Source organism: Nothobranchius furzeri, chromosome 1, assembly GCF_043380555.1.
Source record: "Nothobranchius furzeri strain GRZ-AD chromosome 1, NfurGRZ-RIMD1, whole genome shotgun sequence".
Classification (NCBI taxonomy): domain Eukaryota; kingdom Metazoa; phylum Chordata; class Actinopteri; order Cyprinodontiformes; family Nothobranchiidae; genus Nothobranchius; species Nothobranchius furzeri.
This window is the reverse complement of record NC_091741.1, coordinates 79,668,674-79,683,605: the sequence shown is the minus strand read 5'-3', so window position 1 is coordinate 79,683,605 and position 14,932 is coordinate 79,668,674. Positions and strand designations below refer to the sequence as shown.

The 14,932-nt window shown below is 40.0% G+C and overlaps 1 protein-coding gene across 2 annotated transcripts in view; it reads right to left on the bottom strand.

Annotated features, from left to right (window-relative positions):
* Positions 1–2,876: 2,876 nt before the first annotated feature.
* The window catches only part of slit3 (slit homolog 3 (Drosophila)), a 332,135-nt gene continuing 320,079 nt past the window's right edge, over positions 2,877–14,932 (bottom strand). For both annotated transcript variants that reach the window (XM_015950185.3, XM_054739263.2), the window contains 5 exons: positions 6,201–6,355; positions 5,542–5,702; positions 4,823–4,980; positions 4,424–4,629; positions 2,877–3,338 (listed from right to left, as the gene is read on the bottom strand). In XM_015950185.3, coding sequence (XP_015805671.1) covers positions 3,085–3,338; positions 4,424–4,629; positions 4,823–4,980; positions 5,542–5,702; positions 6,201–6,355 — 934 coding nt within the window. In that variant the 3' untranslated portion in view covers positions 2,877–3,084. The remainder of the gene's footprint in view (positions 3,339–4,423; positions 4,630–4,822; positions 4,981–5,541; positions 5,703–6,200; positions 6,356–14,932) is intronic.

Here is a 14,932-nt window from a genome sequence, read left to right as displayed (position 1 = left end):
CAAGCTTGGATGCACAAATATGTTTTGTTATATAGAAAACAGCACAGCAAATTAGACATGTAAATGTAATAAAAGGGGAAAGCACAATGGCTCCATGGGACCAATCTCTTATCTTATCAGTTACTTTTAAAGCTAAATCCCATAAAATCAAAAGTAAAAAACAATTTGTGGTTATGCTTTACCTTTAGTTTTCTGGGTTTCCTGTCTGGCAAAACAAGGTTAATAAAGCTAAAAGAAAAATATATATACACCATTCACATCAGCAAAAGCTGACATTTGAGGTTATCTTTAGCAAATTCATAAATGCAGTCAAGGATTACATGGATCTCAGTAACTCAGACAATGAAGAGCAATGTGGTTTCAATGGTAGTTTAATCTTAACATTCAACAAAAGCATCATTTGTCACATAACCATGTTTTTAAAATCTAGGACCTATACAAGTGAGTGAATACAGTCATTTTAATGTCAATAACTAAAACTGAGGTGTTTTATTCTGTTCACAATGAAAAACCTGGTTTTAAGAATCTGGAGGATAGGGTCAGAGAGAGGGTGGGGCATTAAGGCACACAAAGGGTTGAAACGGAGCAGAAAAGCTGCAAATGAATGTTTTGACAAAAGGAGATTTCACAGATTGCTCTCATGAAAAATTAAGAGAGACACATGGAAAATTAACGATTTATTTAAAAAAGGTACTAGATAGATGGAATTGAAAATCCATAATGCTGGCAGGTAAGAATAACACTGACCCCCAAAAGAAAACAAGGAGCTGTAAATCCTCTGCAAAAGTGTTGGAATATTTTGTATCTGCTGTAAACAAAGTAATAAAGTATAAAGTAAACAGTACAGTAGTAGTTACATATACTCATTTTATGCTTTAATGTAATAGTTATTGGTTATTCAGGAGTTAAAATGTTTTAAGCAGCTGAGATGTGAGTAATCCATTTAAAATCACAATCTGTCCCAAAGCTGATCAAAGGCATCACTTCAGATGAGTTACAATAGAACATGTTCACTTTCAACCTGGAGCTGTTCCTTTGGTCACCAACTAAAAGGCACTCTTTCAAACATCCATTAAATAAAGTCAGTCATGAAACCTAAATCACTGGTGATCTTTTAACAGTTTCATGTATTCACTTATCTTTTAACCTTCGTTCCCAATGCAGTTCATCCAGAGGCTAGCATTGTCTCTATTGCATGACTTTGGGTTAAACTATACATTTTTAAGAGCAGGGAAAATCACAAGGACACTTGTTGATATTTCAGTTTCACAATCAGCATTGGACTATGATTGTTGTAGGAAGTAATCCACACTAAAAGAACTGTGGCATCATTATAAGGCCTCTATTGTTTAAGACAGCTTAAAATGTTGAGATATTTGTTTAACACAGTTTAAATAAAATATGTGATGTTTGCTAATACAGCATCATTTCCTTTTGGAAGAAAACAAACTTTGATTTTATGTACTTTTTCTGGCCTACATGCAATTAAAATGGTCAAGTTTTCAAAAGCAGATGATGAAAATCTTGAGACAATTTCATGAAAAACAACAAGCACACCCATGCAAATGCTTGCAGCATTGTGATTCTGTTTAAGGCAAATGCAGTGTTTTACTGCTCAGGGGTAGTAAAAGGCCGTTGCCTGCTGGTGGTGGTCAGAGGGGACCCGTGGCGCCAGTGCTCGGCAGCCTCGCCTCTGTCAGTGCATCTCAGGGCAGCTGTGGCTACATCATAGCACATCACCAGCAGGGTGTGAATGTGTGTGTGAATGGGTGAATGACCAATTGTGTTGTAAAGCGCCTTGGGGGGGTTCTAGGACTCTAGAAGGTGCTATATCGAATACAGACCGTTTGTTTGCCATTTGATCTGACTTTTGTTACAGGACTGTAAGCACATTACAAACATTTGAAAATAATGGACTAACAGTTGGAACTGCAGCAGTAACATACCTCTTGTAGGACTGAACAGCAGTACTGCATAGTTTATTTCACTGTGAAATCCTTGTTCAGATGATGTAACAGAGCATCCCCATTTACACCTGGTCAGAGTAACATTTTATTGTTTTTATCAGTACGAGCTTCCACATCTCACTGGGATTAGCCTGCCTATTATTTAAATTTTTAACAGGAAACAGGTTTAAAATCAATACTGTGATGTTATTTCTTCTTGTTGATTTGAATTTCTGAATCTTGATTAACTGAGATTTCAATTTCAAACCTGATGTGGCTCCAAGTCTGGTGCACAACAGCAAAGTACAGAATGACACCACATTAGAATGAAACATTAGATCGTCTCTGTGGAAAGAGTCTTCTGAGTGAGCTCACATGTGAGGAAGATGTCCTTTATATAGTGAAGCAGGTTAGCAAGGCACGTACAGTTCCCTTTAATCCTCCACGAGCGAGGACAACAGAATAATGCCATCTTGCTCCTGGCGTAGAGTTAAAGTAGATCCAACTCTCAGATCTCTGCTCTCAACGTCCACAGCCTCCCACTCATTTCCACACTCACATTACCATCATGCAAATACACTTAGAAGATATAAAAGTCATTTGGTTAGGGTAAATATTTATATTGATTTACATGTACATTTAAATTCATATACTTTTAACAAATGTTAATTCATTTTGCTGTGTATTTTTCTCTTTCTGCAAGGTGGAAAATCATTTTTTAGACTATATAACACATTATATAATCAACATATTAAAAACAAATCATCAGTCCTTTTTATCATATTTAAAAAACCATCATAAAAATAAGTTCTATGTTTTTCACTCATATTTTACAATATATATCTCTGTCAAAAATCAAACACACACACACACACACGCGCACTCACACACACACACACACACACACACACACACACGCGCACTCACACACACACACACACACGTCCCATTTTCCTTATTGTTGTGGGTCTTCTTGACAAAAAGCTGGCGACAGTCAAACAGGATGTGGAAGCTAATCATGGAGTGCTGGTGTTTATCAGTGTGGAGAAATCTCAGAGTGACAGCCTTGTTGACTTGAACAATTCACATGACGGCAGAGCGGTGTGTGTTGCAGGGCAAACAACAATCTGCTGTACTGTTACAAAGGGCATTTGGAGCAGCCACATTCCAGAGTGGTCTCCATCTCCTCTGAGTACGAGGTGCCATCAGTGCAGCGGAAAACCACCTTTCTTCTTCTGGTTTTAGTGACACCGCAGCAAACGCCAGGGGGCGCTGACGCTTGGCAGGACCGTGGACAATCCACGCGGGGAATCTTGCTGGTGGACGTGCAGGTTCTGAGGGCTTGGTGGCGCTTTAGCTGCTCCCTCACCATTTCCCCCTGACATGTGGGCTCTGTACAGGACAAGTCACATAAATTGAAGTTCACGTTGGGAAATGAATCACATGAAATATGAACGTATCTTTTTTTTTTAAATGGGTTTCTTTTTTGCCACTTAAGTGTGTTTTTAAATGAAAATGTAAAAAAAAACTGTTTTAACCATTTTGCAGAGCATTGCATTGCTTCTGCTCAGAATAAAAGTTACGTCCTTCCGGATGTATTAATTTAAAGCTGTTCTAGAATGAGGAGTTTAACCATTGGAAACTGCTGTTTGTTTATGCTTTATAATGATAAATGAGCTGCACTTGTGTGTGCTTTTAAGAACCAGAGGATTCCAAAGCACTTTGAATTACTGTTCATCCATTCCCATGCTGATGATGATGAGCTACATCACAGCCACATCTACACTGGAATATGAAACTATAGCCTTTTTTTAGAAATCTATGCCACCAATTTGCCACAATGCAGAGGAAGTATCAGGGAGCCTATAGTCATTTTTAAGTGGTCAGAGCGTGGCGGTGATGTAGTGCAACAGTGTTCTTTTAAAAGATTTCACATTGGTGGTATAAAGGAGGTATGGGGGCTCGGAGTTAACTTGGAGCTCGGCAGCAATGCCCCATGTGATCATGACACGTCCCTCTGTTGCGCCAAGGCGTGATATGCATTCACCCTCTGGTGTTGTGGTAATATTACTACCAAGTGTGGCGGCACGAATGCGGCAAAATTCTTGCATTGCCATGCAGCCACAGTGCGTTGTTAAGACACACCGTGGTGGCAGTATTACGCTGATTTGCTGGCATGGTGTGTCTTCTAAAAAGGGCTACTGTTGGGGCTCACCCTAATAAATGGGCAAATGAATAAAGACTGGCTTTCCCAGCCTACTTGGCCAGGAAATGAATATTAAATTAATTGAATGCTGATTGGATAGTTTATCCTTATGATTATCTGAGGCTAGGCAGTCTCTCTCTCTGTGTGTGTGTGTGTGTGTGTGTGTGTGTCTGTCTGTCTGGATAATACTGTAGTCAATGAAACTTTTATAGAAAAACACCTATATAAAAAAATCTGAAAATCCATTATTTTAAAATCTTTTCAATCTCACCTGTGTCACAGGTTGGTCCAGTGTAGCCTGGTTGACACTTGCAGACCGGTTCTCCAGCCTCTGACACATGACACTCCCCTCGTCCACAGCTGTGCCCCCTACAGGCTGGAGGCTCCTGCTCTTTATCACAGTACTGACCCTGGTAGCCCTCATTACATTGACAACTATAGGATTGACCTTTTGCCACACACAAACCATGAACACACCTGTAACAGAAGAAGGTAGAAAGGAAAGATGATGGTTGTGTTTGGTTTATTAATTTTTGCTTGAATACTAATTGAGTGATTTGGGAAGAATAGGCGAGTCATTACAAAATCCTAAGTAATCTAAGGCTTTGGAAATTTTCAAAAATTAAGCATAAAGTATTCATCTGTGTGAGTCTAAACTGTCCTGGCTCACCTGTTATTCTGACAGGGATTAGGAGCTGTTGTTTCATCACATAGAGCCCCACTGCGTCCTGGAGGACATTCGCAAGTGACCCCCATCTCCCCTGCCTCTCTGCAGGTGCCCTGTGCACACACACTACAGGAATGACATCCTACAAGAATGCCATCACCCTGGTGAAAGTGCAAAAAAGAGAGACAAATGTCAGAATGATTTAGGTTTGAACTGATAAACATATTTCTGTTGTTTCACTACAAAATGGTAAATGGCAAATAGCCTGTATTTGATATAGCATCTTCTAGAGTCCTGGAGCCCCTCAAGGTGCTTTACAACACAATCAGTCATTCACCTATTCACACACACATTCACACACTGGTGGGGATGAGCTACAATGCAGCCACAGCTGCCCTGGGGCGCACTGACAGAGGCGAGGCTGCCGAGCACTGGCACCATTGGTCCCTCCAACCACCACCAGCAGGCAGCGTGGGTTAAGTGTCTTGCCCAAGGACACAACGACAGCGACAGACTGAGCGGGGCTCGAACCTGCAACCTTCCGATAACGGGGCGAGCACTTAACTCCTGTGCCACCGTTGTGAAACGGAATTTTACACATAACTTAACTAGAAAATGTCAATGACCTTGACAAACCTCAATTATTGTACAAACTCTTTGTGACAATGCACTGAACATTTATTCAGTCTATAGTACAAATTGCCCTTTTAACATGCATCTACCTTGCTTTCAACTCCTTGCGACTGCCCTCTTCCTGTTGATCTAAAACTCAGGTCTTGAGTGTCTCCGTTGATCCGGACATTATTAATGCAGCCATCAAAAGTCTGAGGTGAGCGCTCAGGGCCTGGCCGCAGACCTGATGCCACCACCTGTGGTGGTACACCTATAGGGAAAAGGTTCAATGAATTGAATGAATGCAAACACAATAAAAGGAAATGGGAGTTCAATTAAAATGTGAGAAAAAAAGGAATAGAGACACAGTATAGCTTATGATCAGTGTGACTGGACTTGACTACTACTGCCCGATCTGGTTCTTGAATGTCTTGTACAGATAAATTACATGTTGAAGCAGAAGCAGGGAACTGTAGCTTGTACTATTTCCCAATATTTCCTTTCCTCTTTAGCTATCAAAAGAAAGTGTTCTCAGCTGCATGTCTTGCTCCTATTTTGAGGAATAGTGGAACAAAATCACATTTCCACTTCCACACCACAACTCTGGCTGGGATTTAGTGTATTGCATGCCATGTTGTGTATATATATGCATACCCGTCTATGGTAAACATGTGACGAAAACCACATAAAGGCAGTGACAAGCAGGAAAATGTAGCATCTGTGTGCTTGGAACTTGAAAATATGTATAAATGTATCAGTGTGTGCATACCCCCTATGTAAAGCTGAGTGTTGTGGTCCATGGAGGGCTGGCGTGCTAGTTTGCCCAGGCTCTTTGGGGCGCCGTTATCCACCACCAGGCTCAGCGAGCGGTTCTGAATCAACAGCTCAACTGTGTGGAAAAGTCCGTCGTTAACTGACTCGACGCTGCAACAAAACGAAGATAAGAGGGAGAGGTTTTCAGTGTGTTGCTGACTGTGACAAATTACTGCTAAACTGTTTACCAGACAGGAGGGCGATAAAAGGAAGAAAAAAAAAAACCAAACGCCCAACATGCTCAAGTCAAACCTTCAGTTCTTTCAACTTGGTTTTGTTGTGTTTGCAAATCAACCAAACCCAAATGAAACAAAATGAGAGAAATCTGTGTTGAAATGTCGTTCTCAGACATGAAACAACCTGATTACATTCTCAATGCAGAGTTCTCTGGTAGGAGATTAAACTGTGCCCTTGATCTAGGTTATGGTTTTGTAATGCAGGGTTGAGGCCCAGAATGGGACCAGCAGCAGCACATGGGCTTGTTTATACTGATGAGTTTAAGCTTTGGGTGAATTCAGATTTAAACAACTTAAAGGCTGGACTCAATCAGTTGGGATCGCTGTGGTAAAGAAAGAAGCCTTTTGACGATAACTGATATTTTGTTGGAGAAATAAATGGTTCCAGTGAAGAGGAGTCAGCAGTGAGCTGGGACCGTATGACCTTATGCACCATGTTTGACCTTGGAAAGCATGTGTGTTTGTATGAGTGTGTGTGTGTCTGAGATTCCCTTCTAAGTGGTTTATGCTGGAGGGAGGACAGACAGCGATAGAGACAGTGGTTTGGCAAAGCCAAAAGAAGAGGGGGAGAGCAAGAATGGGAGAGGGAGTGAGAGGTAGCTGGTGGGGTGGTAAAGTCGACTATGCCTCCGATCACCCGGTTTCTTGCAGAACATCAAAACCAGAACAGAACAAGTGGAGTTACTCCTTCTGTTGGTGGTCTGCTGCAAGCTCCCACCACTAAACATGAAGACAATACTTCCCTTTGTCTGCAGCCACACACGTGTAGCGTGTAGGATAACTGGCTAAAGAGCCCAACGTCAGCTGGAATGACAGCTGTTTATTACAGGGCTGTTACATTAACAGAAAGTGAAGAAGGGTTTTGTCTTATGGAAGACTGACAGTGTGACTTGTATAGAACATGCGGAATGTTCTCAAAGGAACAAAAATCTGGAGAAAACAGAGAGTACCATGTTATACTTTTCATCAGACCTTCATAACTTGACACATAATTGTGCAATCTGGATGAATATGAACAAAAACATAGTTGATGTGACTGTAGCTTAGCATGTAGCCAGTAGCCTAAGACATGCCTTTTCCTGAAGACCCATCACAGACACATTCATGGTTTCTATTTGCAGCCATCTAATTTAATAATGGTCTGAAACAGCCCCCATGCAACCAAGCAAGATGGTCCAGTCGCCTGAAAGATTTCTATTCTACCTCACTGCCCTTTTTGTCTTACCTTTATTCTCGGTTCCCCATTTTGTTTTGCTTTATTCCACACAATGTTACAACCCTTCTTATTTGTTTGACATTTTTAATATTTTCTTGAGGTCATCTTCCTCATCCACAATTCCTCAATGTCTTTCTTTTGTACTCTCCAATACAATTCTCTCTCCTATGTTTGTTTCCAAGTCATGTCTGCTGTCAACTTTCTTCTCAGATGTGTTTACTTTTGTCCTCAAAATGCCCCCCCCATTAGCTGATCAGAGTGTGACACTTTGAGTCTATAATATTGAACCTTTCACAATGTTCTGGTTGTCTGGGATTTTGAATGTTGGGTTTTCATAAGCTGTAGTCCATAATCATCACAGTTATAACAAATAAAGGCTGAAATATCTGGTTTTGTGTGGAATGAGTCTGTTTCATAGATTCGTTTCACATTTTAAGTAGAATTACTGAAATAAATGAACTTTTGCACCATACTCTATTTTTCAAGTGTCACTTGTAAGAATTGGACACCAAAGTTGCTTTGAAAGAAACACTCCACTGGGTGGCAGTAGGTGAATTTTGTGTCTAAGATCAAAAACCTGAAAGCCCAGCAGGTGTAAGAGGATGCATAAAAAAAGCAATGGTGTTCCTAAATACTGTTGTGATGTGATAACTCTAACTTGGTGAATAATTTTTTTATCCTATTTCAAGAAAATTTTAATCATTCCTTGAAAAAAAAGACTCATTTTAGTGAATTCTCAAAATTAACCCATTTTATATTTTGCTAGACCTTTAATTTTGTGTGTGCATATGTGCTCTAACATATGGTAGATGATCTGAAATTGGCTGTGTTGGTCACATCTACAATAATGAAATTCAACAATAAAACCAATGTGACTGTGCAAACCAAACAATATGTTTGCACAATCCCACAAGCTTTATCAGTTCAGTCTATAGATCTGAACATAAACCGAGATGAACTTCATCTAAAAATGCATCTAAAATTAGCATAAATGCACCCCATGAATGAGAGGTAAATGGTATGATTCCACATTCAAAAAAAAAGTATATATATATATATATATATATATATATATATATACAACAACTGTGTGTGTTAACTATGTTAATAAATAGTGTGTTGGGTTATATAAATTGCTTTAAGAGCTATTTATATTATTAACACCGCTTGTGACCAATAAGCTGTGATACTCTATTTAAATATAGAATATCACCTTGCTTGGTCTTTATTTGTTTAGTCAGAAGAGGGAAAATAATGTAGGTTGTGTCATAGCCAGGATAAGTTGACCTGGCTGTGGATTTGACCTGTGGGTCTCGAAATCAGGCCATTTTGTGACGTTACACAGTTCTACTACTGTCATATGTAATTATGTAAAATGGCCATTTTCCCACAGTGTTTTCTTACCTTTGTGTATGCTTTTGTGTAATCAGGTCTATGAGCAAAACACTTACAATAGAAATGCATGTAGGTGATTATATTTATTTTGCAGGGGTTTGCTTGTTTATGGGAGGCTAAATGTGAACATGTGAATGCTTGTGTGTGTATGTTTGCCAATCAAACTGCCTAATTAGATCAGAACAATGGTTAGAAGAGTAGAAGGGCATCACAGATCCATATTACAGCTGTAGCCTCAAGCAAGAAAGATCTCATTGACTTTTTCTCATCCTTTCTCTTTTTCTTTTTACCTTTTGTTTAACCAGTTTAGCCCTTTCAGATCACATTTATGGTTTATTAAGTTTTCTTTATTGTTGTACCAGGTTTCAATAATATTACATAGAAAAATAAAACAATGTCTCAATTGACTTAGAACATTTATTAATATGGTACCATTCAAATGGTCTATTTTAACCACAAACACTGGTTCATTAAAGCCAGATGCAGGTCAAACATTCAGTCCTTTTATTTGTCTAAATCTTGGCACAGATTGTTCGGAAGACGAGATTCTGAATAGTAGCTGAATAAAATGTTTTCAACAATTGTCACAGATTAAATAAATACAGGTTTTCTGACTTCTTTCATATATTATTTTTTTTTCTAGAAGCTACACAAACTGTGAAAAGTAGGATTTCAAACCTCCAACCCCTACACTCCCACTGTCAGGATTATTTTCACGTCAGGTTTCCAGCAGAAATCCCATAAACTGAACTCTCTGTAGGAAAGCTGCTTAGCAAAGTGTTATCAACCTTTTATGAGAACTTTCAGCCATTACCCTTCACACATTGCCTTTGAAGCTGGGAGTAGTTCACTTCTCTGCCAGACTGTCTGATTATATTACAACTGTTTAGCAAAATCTTTTAATTTATGAATCTTTTTGTTCAATTTTGGACAAATAAGACAACCAAGAGAGAACACCTGTCCTGCTGCTGGTGGCATCTGGCCATCTTGTTTCCCTTTCTTAAATCATCTTTTCCTCCCTACATCCTCCGTAACACCCCTTTCTAGATCATTTTCACTTTCCTACTATTCAACCATCCATCATCGCCTTCCTCCACCCATCCTCTGTCTTTCCTCCTTCTCCTCTTTGTCCACTCATCCATCCCCTCATCCTTGTCTTTTGCTGCCTTTGTCTTTCTTTTCCCCTCATCTTCATGTACCAATCTATCCTGCTTCCCTCCGTCTGTCATTTGCTGATGAATAACAGAAGATGTGCTCTCTTTGACCTGATGGGAGATTAGTGTGACATTTAGTAAAGGGCACCACATTAATACTCAACAAACACCCACATCACCTGCCTCTTCGCCACACACACAAACATGCACATGTGCACATGTCTGCCTGCCCCCCACCACACACGCGCACACACACACTCACACACACACACACACACACAGCAGTCATTTAAGGCAAGGCATGCATAACCTTCTTCATCTTTTGCTAATGAGGGCACAATGAAGACCCTTGTCTTCTCTCTTCAGCAACCACTGTGGCCTTTTCTATGTATGTTTTGTGTATGTTAATATTGACATTATATATATACACACACACACACACACACACACACACACACACACACACACACACACACACACATATATATATATATATATATATATATATATATGTATATATACAGTTGTGGTCAGAAGTTTACATACACTTGTAAAAAATATAATATAATGGCTCTACTGAGTGTCCCGTTATTTCTAAAACTCTGATTTTTCTCTGATAGAGTGATTGGAACAGATACTTCTTTGTCACAAAAAACATTCATGAAGTTTGGTTCTTTAATATCTTTATTATGGGTTAACAGAGAAAAGTGATCACATTTGCTGGGTCACAAATATACATACAGCAGTGCTAATATTTGGTTACATGTCCCTTAGCCATTTTCACTTCAATCAGGCGCTTTTGGTAGCCATCCACAAGCTTCTGGCAAGCTTCTGGTTGAATCTTTGACCACTCCTCTTGACAGAATTGGTGAAGTTCAGTTAAATTTGATGGCTTTCTGACATGGACTTGTTTCTTCAGCACTGTCCACATGTTTTCAATGGGGTTTAAGTCAGGACTTTGGGAAGGCCATTCTAAAACCCTTATTCTAGCCTGATTTAGCCATGCCTTTACCACTTTTGATGTGTGTTTGGGGTCATTGTCCTGTTGGAACACCCAACTGCGCCCAAGACCCAACCTTCGTGCTGATGATTTTAGGTTATGTTGAAGAATGTGAAGGTAATCCTCCTTCTTCATTATCCCATTTACTCTCTGTAAAGCACCAGTTCCATTGGCAGCAAAACAGCCCCACAGCATAATATCCCCACCACCATGATTGACTGTAGGCATGGTGTTCTTGGGGTTAAAGGCCTCACCTTTTCTCCTCCAAACATATTGCTGGGCATTGTGGCCAAAAAGCTCGATTTTTGTTTCGTCTGACCACAGAACTTTCCTCCAGAAGGTCTTATCTTTGTCCATGTGATCAGCAGCAAACTTCAGTCGAGCCTTAAGGTGCCGCTTTTGGAGCAAGGGCTTTCTTCTCAGCCTCTCATTCCATGGAGATGCAAAACACGTTTGACTGTGGACAATGACACCTGTGTTCCAGCAGCTTCTAATTCTTGGCAGATCAAGCTTTTTGGTGATTCTTGGTTCACTCTTTACCCTCCTGACCAATTTTCTCTCAGCAGCAGGTGATAGCTTGCGTTTTCTTCCTGATCTTGGCAGTGATGAAACAGTGCCATGCACCTTATACTTACAAACAATTGTTTGCACTGTTGCTCTTGGGACCTGCAGCTGCTTTGAAATGGCCCCAAGTGACTTTCCTGACTTGTTCAAGTCAATAATTCGCTTTTTCAGATCCATGCTGAGCTCCTTTGACTTTCCCATTGTAGCGTTTGTGGGCGTTTGTATCCAATGAGCCCTATTTACCTGGCCTAAGAGAAGTCACCCGCTGTAGTCACTCATAATCACTCACAAGAAGTTAAGAGGCCATGCTATGAAGCTCAGTTCACTGACACGTTTCTAAGTCACCAAAATTGCTAGTTCATGTTGCTGTATGTATATTTGTGACCCAGCAAATGTGATCACTTTTCTCTGTTAACCCATAATAAAGATATTAAAGAACCAAACTTCATGAATGTTTTTTGTGACAAAGAAGTATCTGTTCCAATCACTCTATCAGAGAAAAATCAGAGTTTTAGAAATAACGGGACACTCAGTAGAGCCATTATATTATATTTTTTACAAGTGTATGTAAACTTCTGACCACAACTATATATATATATATATATATATATATATATATATATATATATATATATATATATTACACACATATATATATATACATATGAAGTGGAGGCCTCTCCCACCCTTCCCTTAGCTTAAAGCACTTTGCGATTCCAGCTTCTAAACCGTGGTCAAACTGTGGCTCTGCAAACTTGTAATGTGGGAGGAAATTCACTTAAAACATTTGTTATCATTCAGTGATACACATGATGTTTTTGATAAGGTTTACTGAAAACAAACTGTGTAATGTCTGATAAAGGCACATTACAGAAACCCTTTAATCGGCTTCATATCCATAAATAGAGTGCTTAATGTGAATGCCAAATACAAATTTAACTCATGCGACTGTTGCAAAACGGGTTTACCACAATGCTTCTTCCGATTCTCTGATTTCTGTTTGAGATAGGCAACCCAGAGTTTGTTCATTTGATGGATTGGCGCTGGTCCCTGGCACTTAGTTGTGCGACCGCAGCAGCTACATGGGCAGTGCCGTGTTTGAGAGCTTCCAGAATTGCTTTCCTTAGATTGTGGTGGATAGATAGTTGTGCTATTCTGGACAATGTAAGTTGAGTAGTTTATGGGTGTTCTACCTAGCTTGCCTAGCCACATGGTTTCAGTAACTGTTCAATGTTTCTCTGAGTTAGGCTGAATACGATAGGTCAGATGCATGGCTTAAGAGTCGTGCAAGTGGAGGTTGGGTTTTTCAAAGGAACACACAGATGTTTGTGGTAAAATGAGCCTCAGGATCAGGGACTGGTGCTACCACAAAACAATTGGAAGGTGCAAAGAAATGATTCTCAGATACAAGTCAAAGTGACAGTGTGTGTTTTCCCTGGCGATAGGGGGCAGCACATACTTAAATCATTGCAAGAAAACATTATTTTTGTGTTCAAGAAAGACCTTACCAACGGATGGACATTAGGGTCAAACATCCCTGGGAGTGCAACCTCCAGCAAAATGGCGAGCACGTTAGACTCCCTTTCATCACTGGCAATGAGATTGCATTTCACTGGCATATTTCCAGAGATTAATGGTTAAAACTCTACATTGTCACTTCAAAGGTATATTATGCAATTTTTTCATATTTTTAAATGGTTTTCTTGGGCAGTATGTGCTGAAATGACCCTTTACAGGGTTAATGAAAAGTGTCTCAGCCCCCTTCCACCTTGTGAACAGGATACCCTGTTTGCAACTTCAGCCTCTTCGTGCCGCTTCCTGAAGTTTTACATAGTCACGCTTTGTGGCAATCCATGTTTACACTTCAGATCAGACAAGCTGTACCTGGTTAGTGTTTCTTGTAACATGTTTATCATGGTGGAGCCTTAGAAGAGACAAAGAAAACAGTTCTCAGATGAAGCTAAAAAGGTGAAAAGAATGTCTGACCACAATAGGAGTCAAACAAGTCAACTTCAGGAGTTTTCTGAATCGTGAGAGCTCAGAGACATGATTCCTGCATGTTTTAGATTGTGAACACAGCCGATTTGTTTGGTTTAGCCATGAATCACTCCTGTAGGAACTAATGAAGGCTAGGGAGACATTTCAGCCTTTAGATTAATGTGTTAAATAGATGAACGCACAGCGAGGAGGAGTTTCAGTTTTTTTATGACAGTGGATTAAAACAGACACTAGGGGGTGCTAAAAGCAAGCCAAAACTGCAAAGTTTTCTTAAAATATTGCCAATGTGTCTATCAGGATCTGCTCCTACCCCTCTGACTCTTACTCTCTCCTGCCCCTGATTAGTTCGTTATTGAACTCACCTGCCCCTTGCTAACCTGCCCATGTGTTCCAGATTGTTCCCCGTGTATTTATACCTCCCGTCTTGCATGTGTTCCTGGTCGGATCATTGTTGTTGTTGTAGTTTGTTGTGTGTTGTTGTTCCTGCTGTATCCTCTGCCAGTAAATCCATTGTATGTTATCTGAGCCTGCATTCCTGCCTCCTGGTAAGCTCCACCACACATGGTCCGCCGCCACCCTCACCGCAAAGTGACAGTGTCATGTTTTTGTAAACTATTTTGCAACATCTTTCCTGTGCTGTTTTCCTTTTTTCTCTCCAATCCTGCCTTTTTCTTTATTTCCTCCATCTCTCTCTGGTTCTTTCTCTCTGTCTCCCAGGCGCGCCCCATGTCAAGTAAACAAGATCAGACAATAATAATTCCCTCACTCATTCAATAGTTTACTTTTCTCCTTTCAATCCATCCCTCAATTCCCTCTCATCCATCTAGTGTTGGACTATGTGTCATGGTCTTTTCATTTTGACTGCTTCAATTCATCAGTTTTTCCTTTGTCCTTTGTCTTTTTGATCAGTCTGTTGTTTCATGCATTCATTTCTCCCCGACTGTCGTTTGCTGCCTCCTACTCGACCATCCAACCATCCCAATCGATTGGGAAAAATCTTAATTACAGCTATCCCATCCTGTGCTCTCCTTTATTTTCAAGTATGTGAAAACAGATTTTAAGACAGTCTTTTATTAGTTTCTGTGGCTAAAAGATAGAACCGAATTAACTATGAGTCAGATCCCA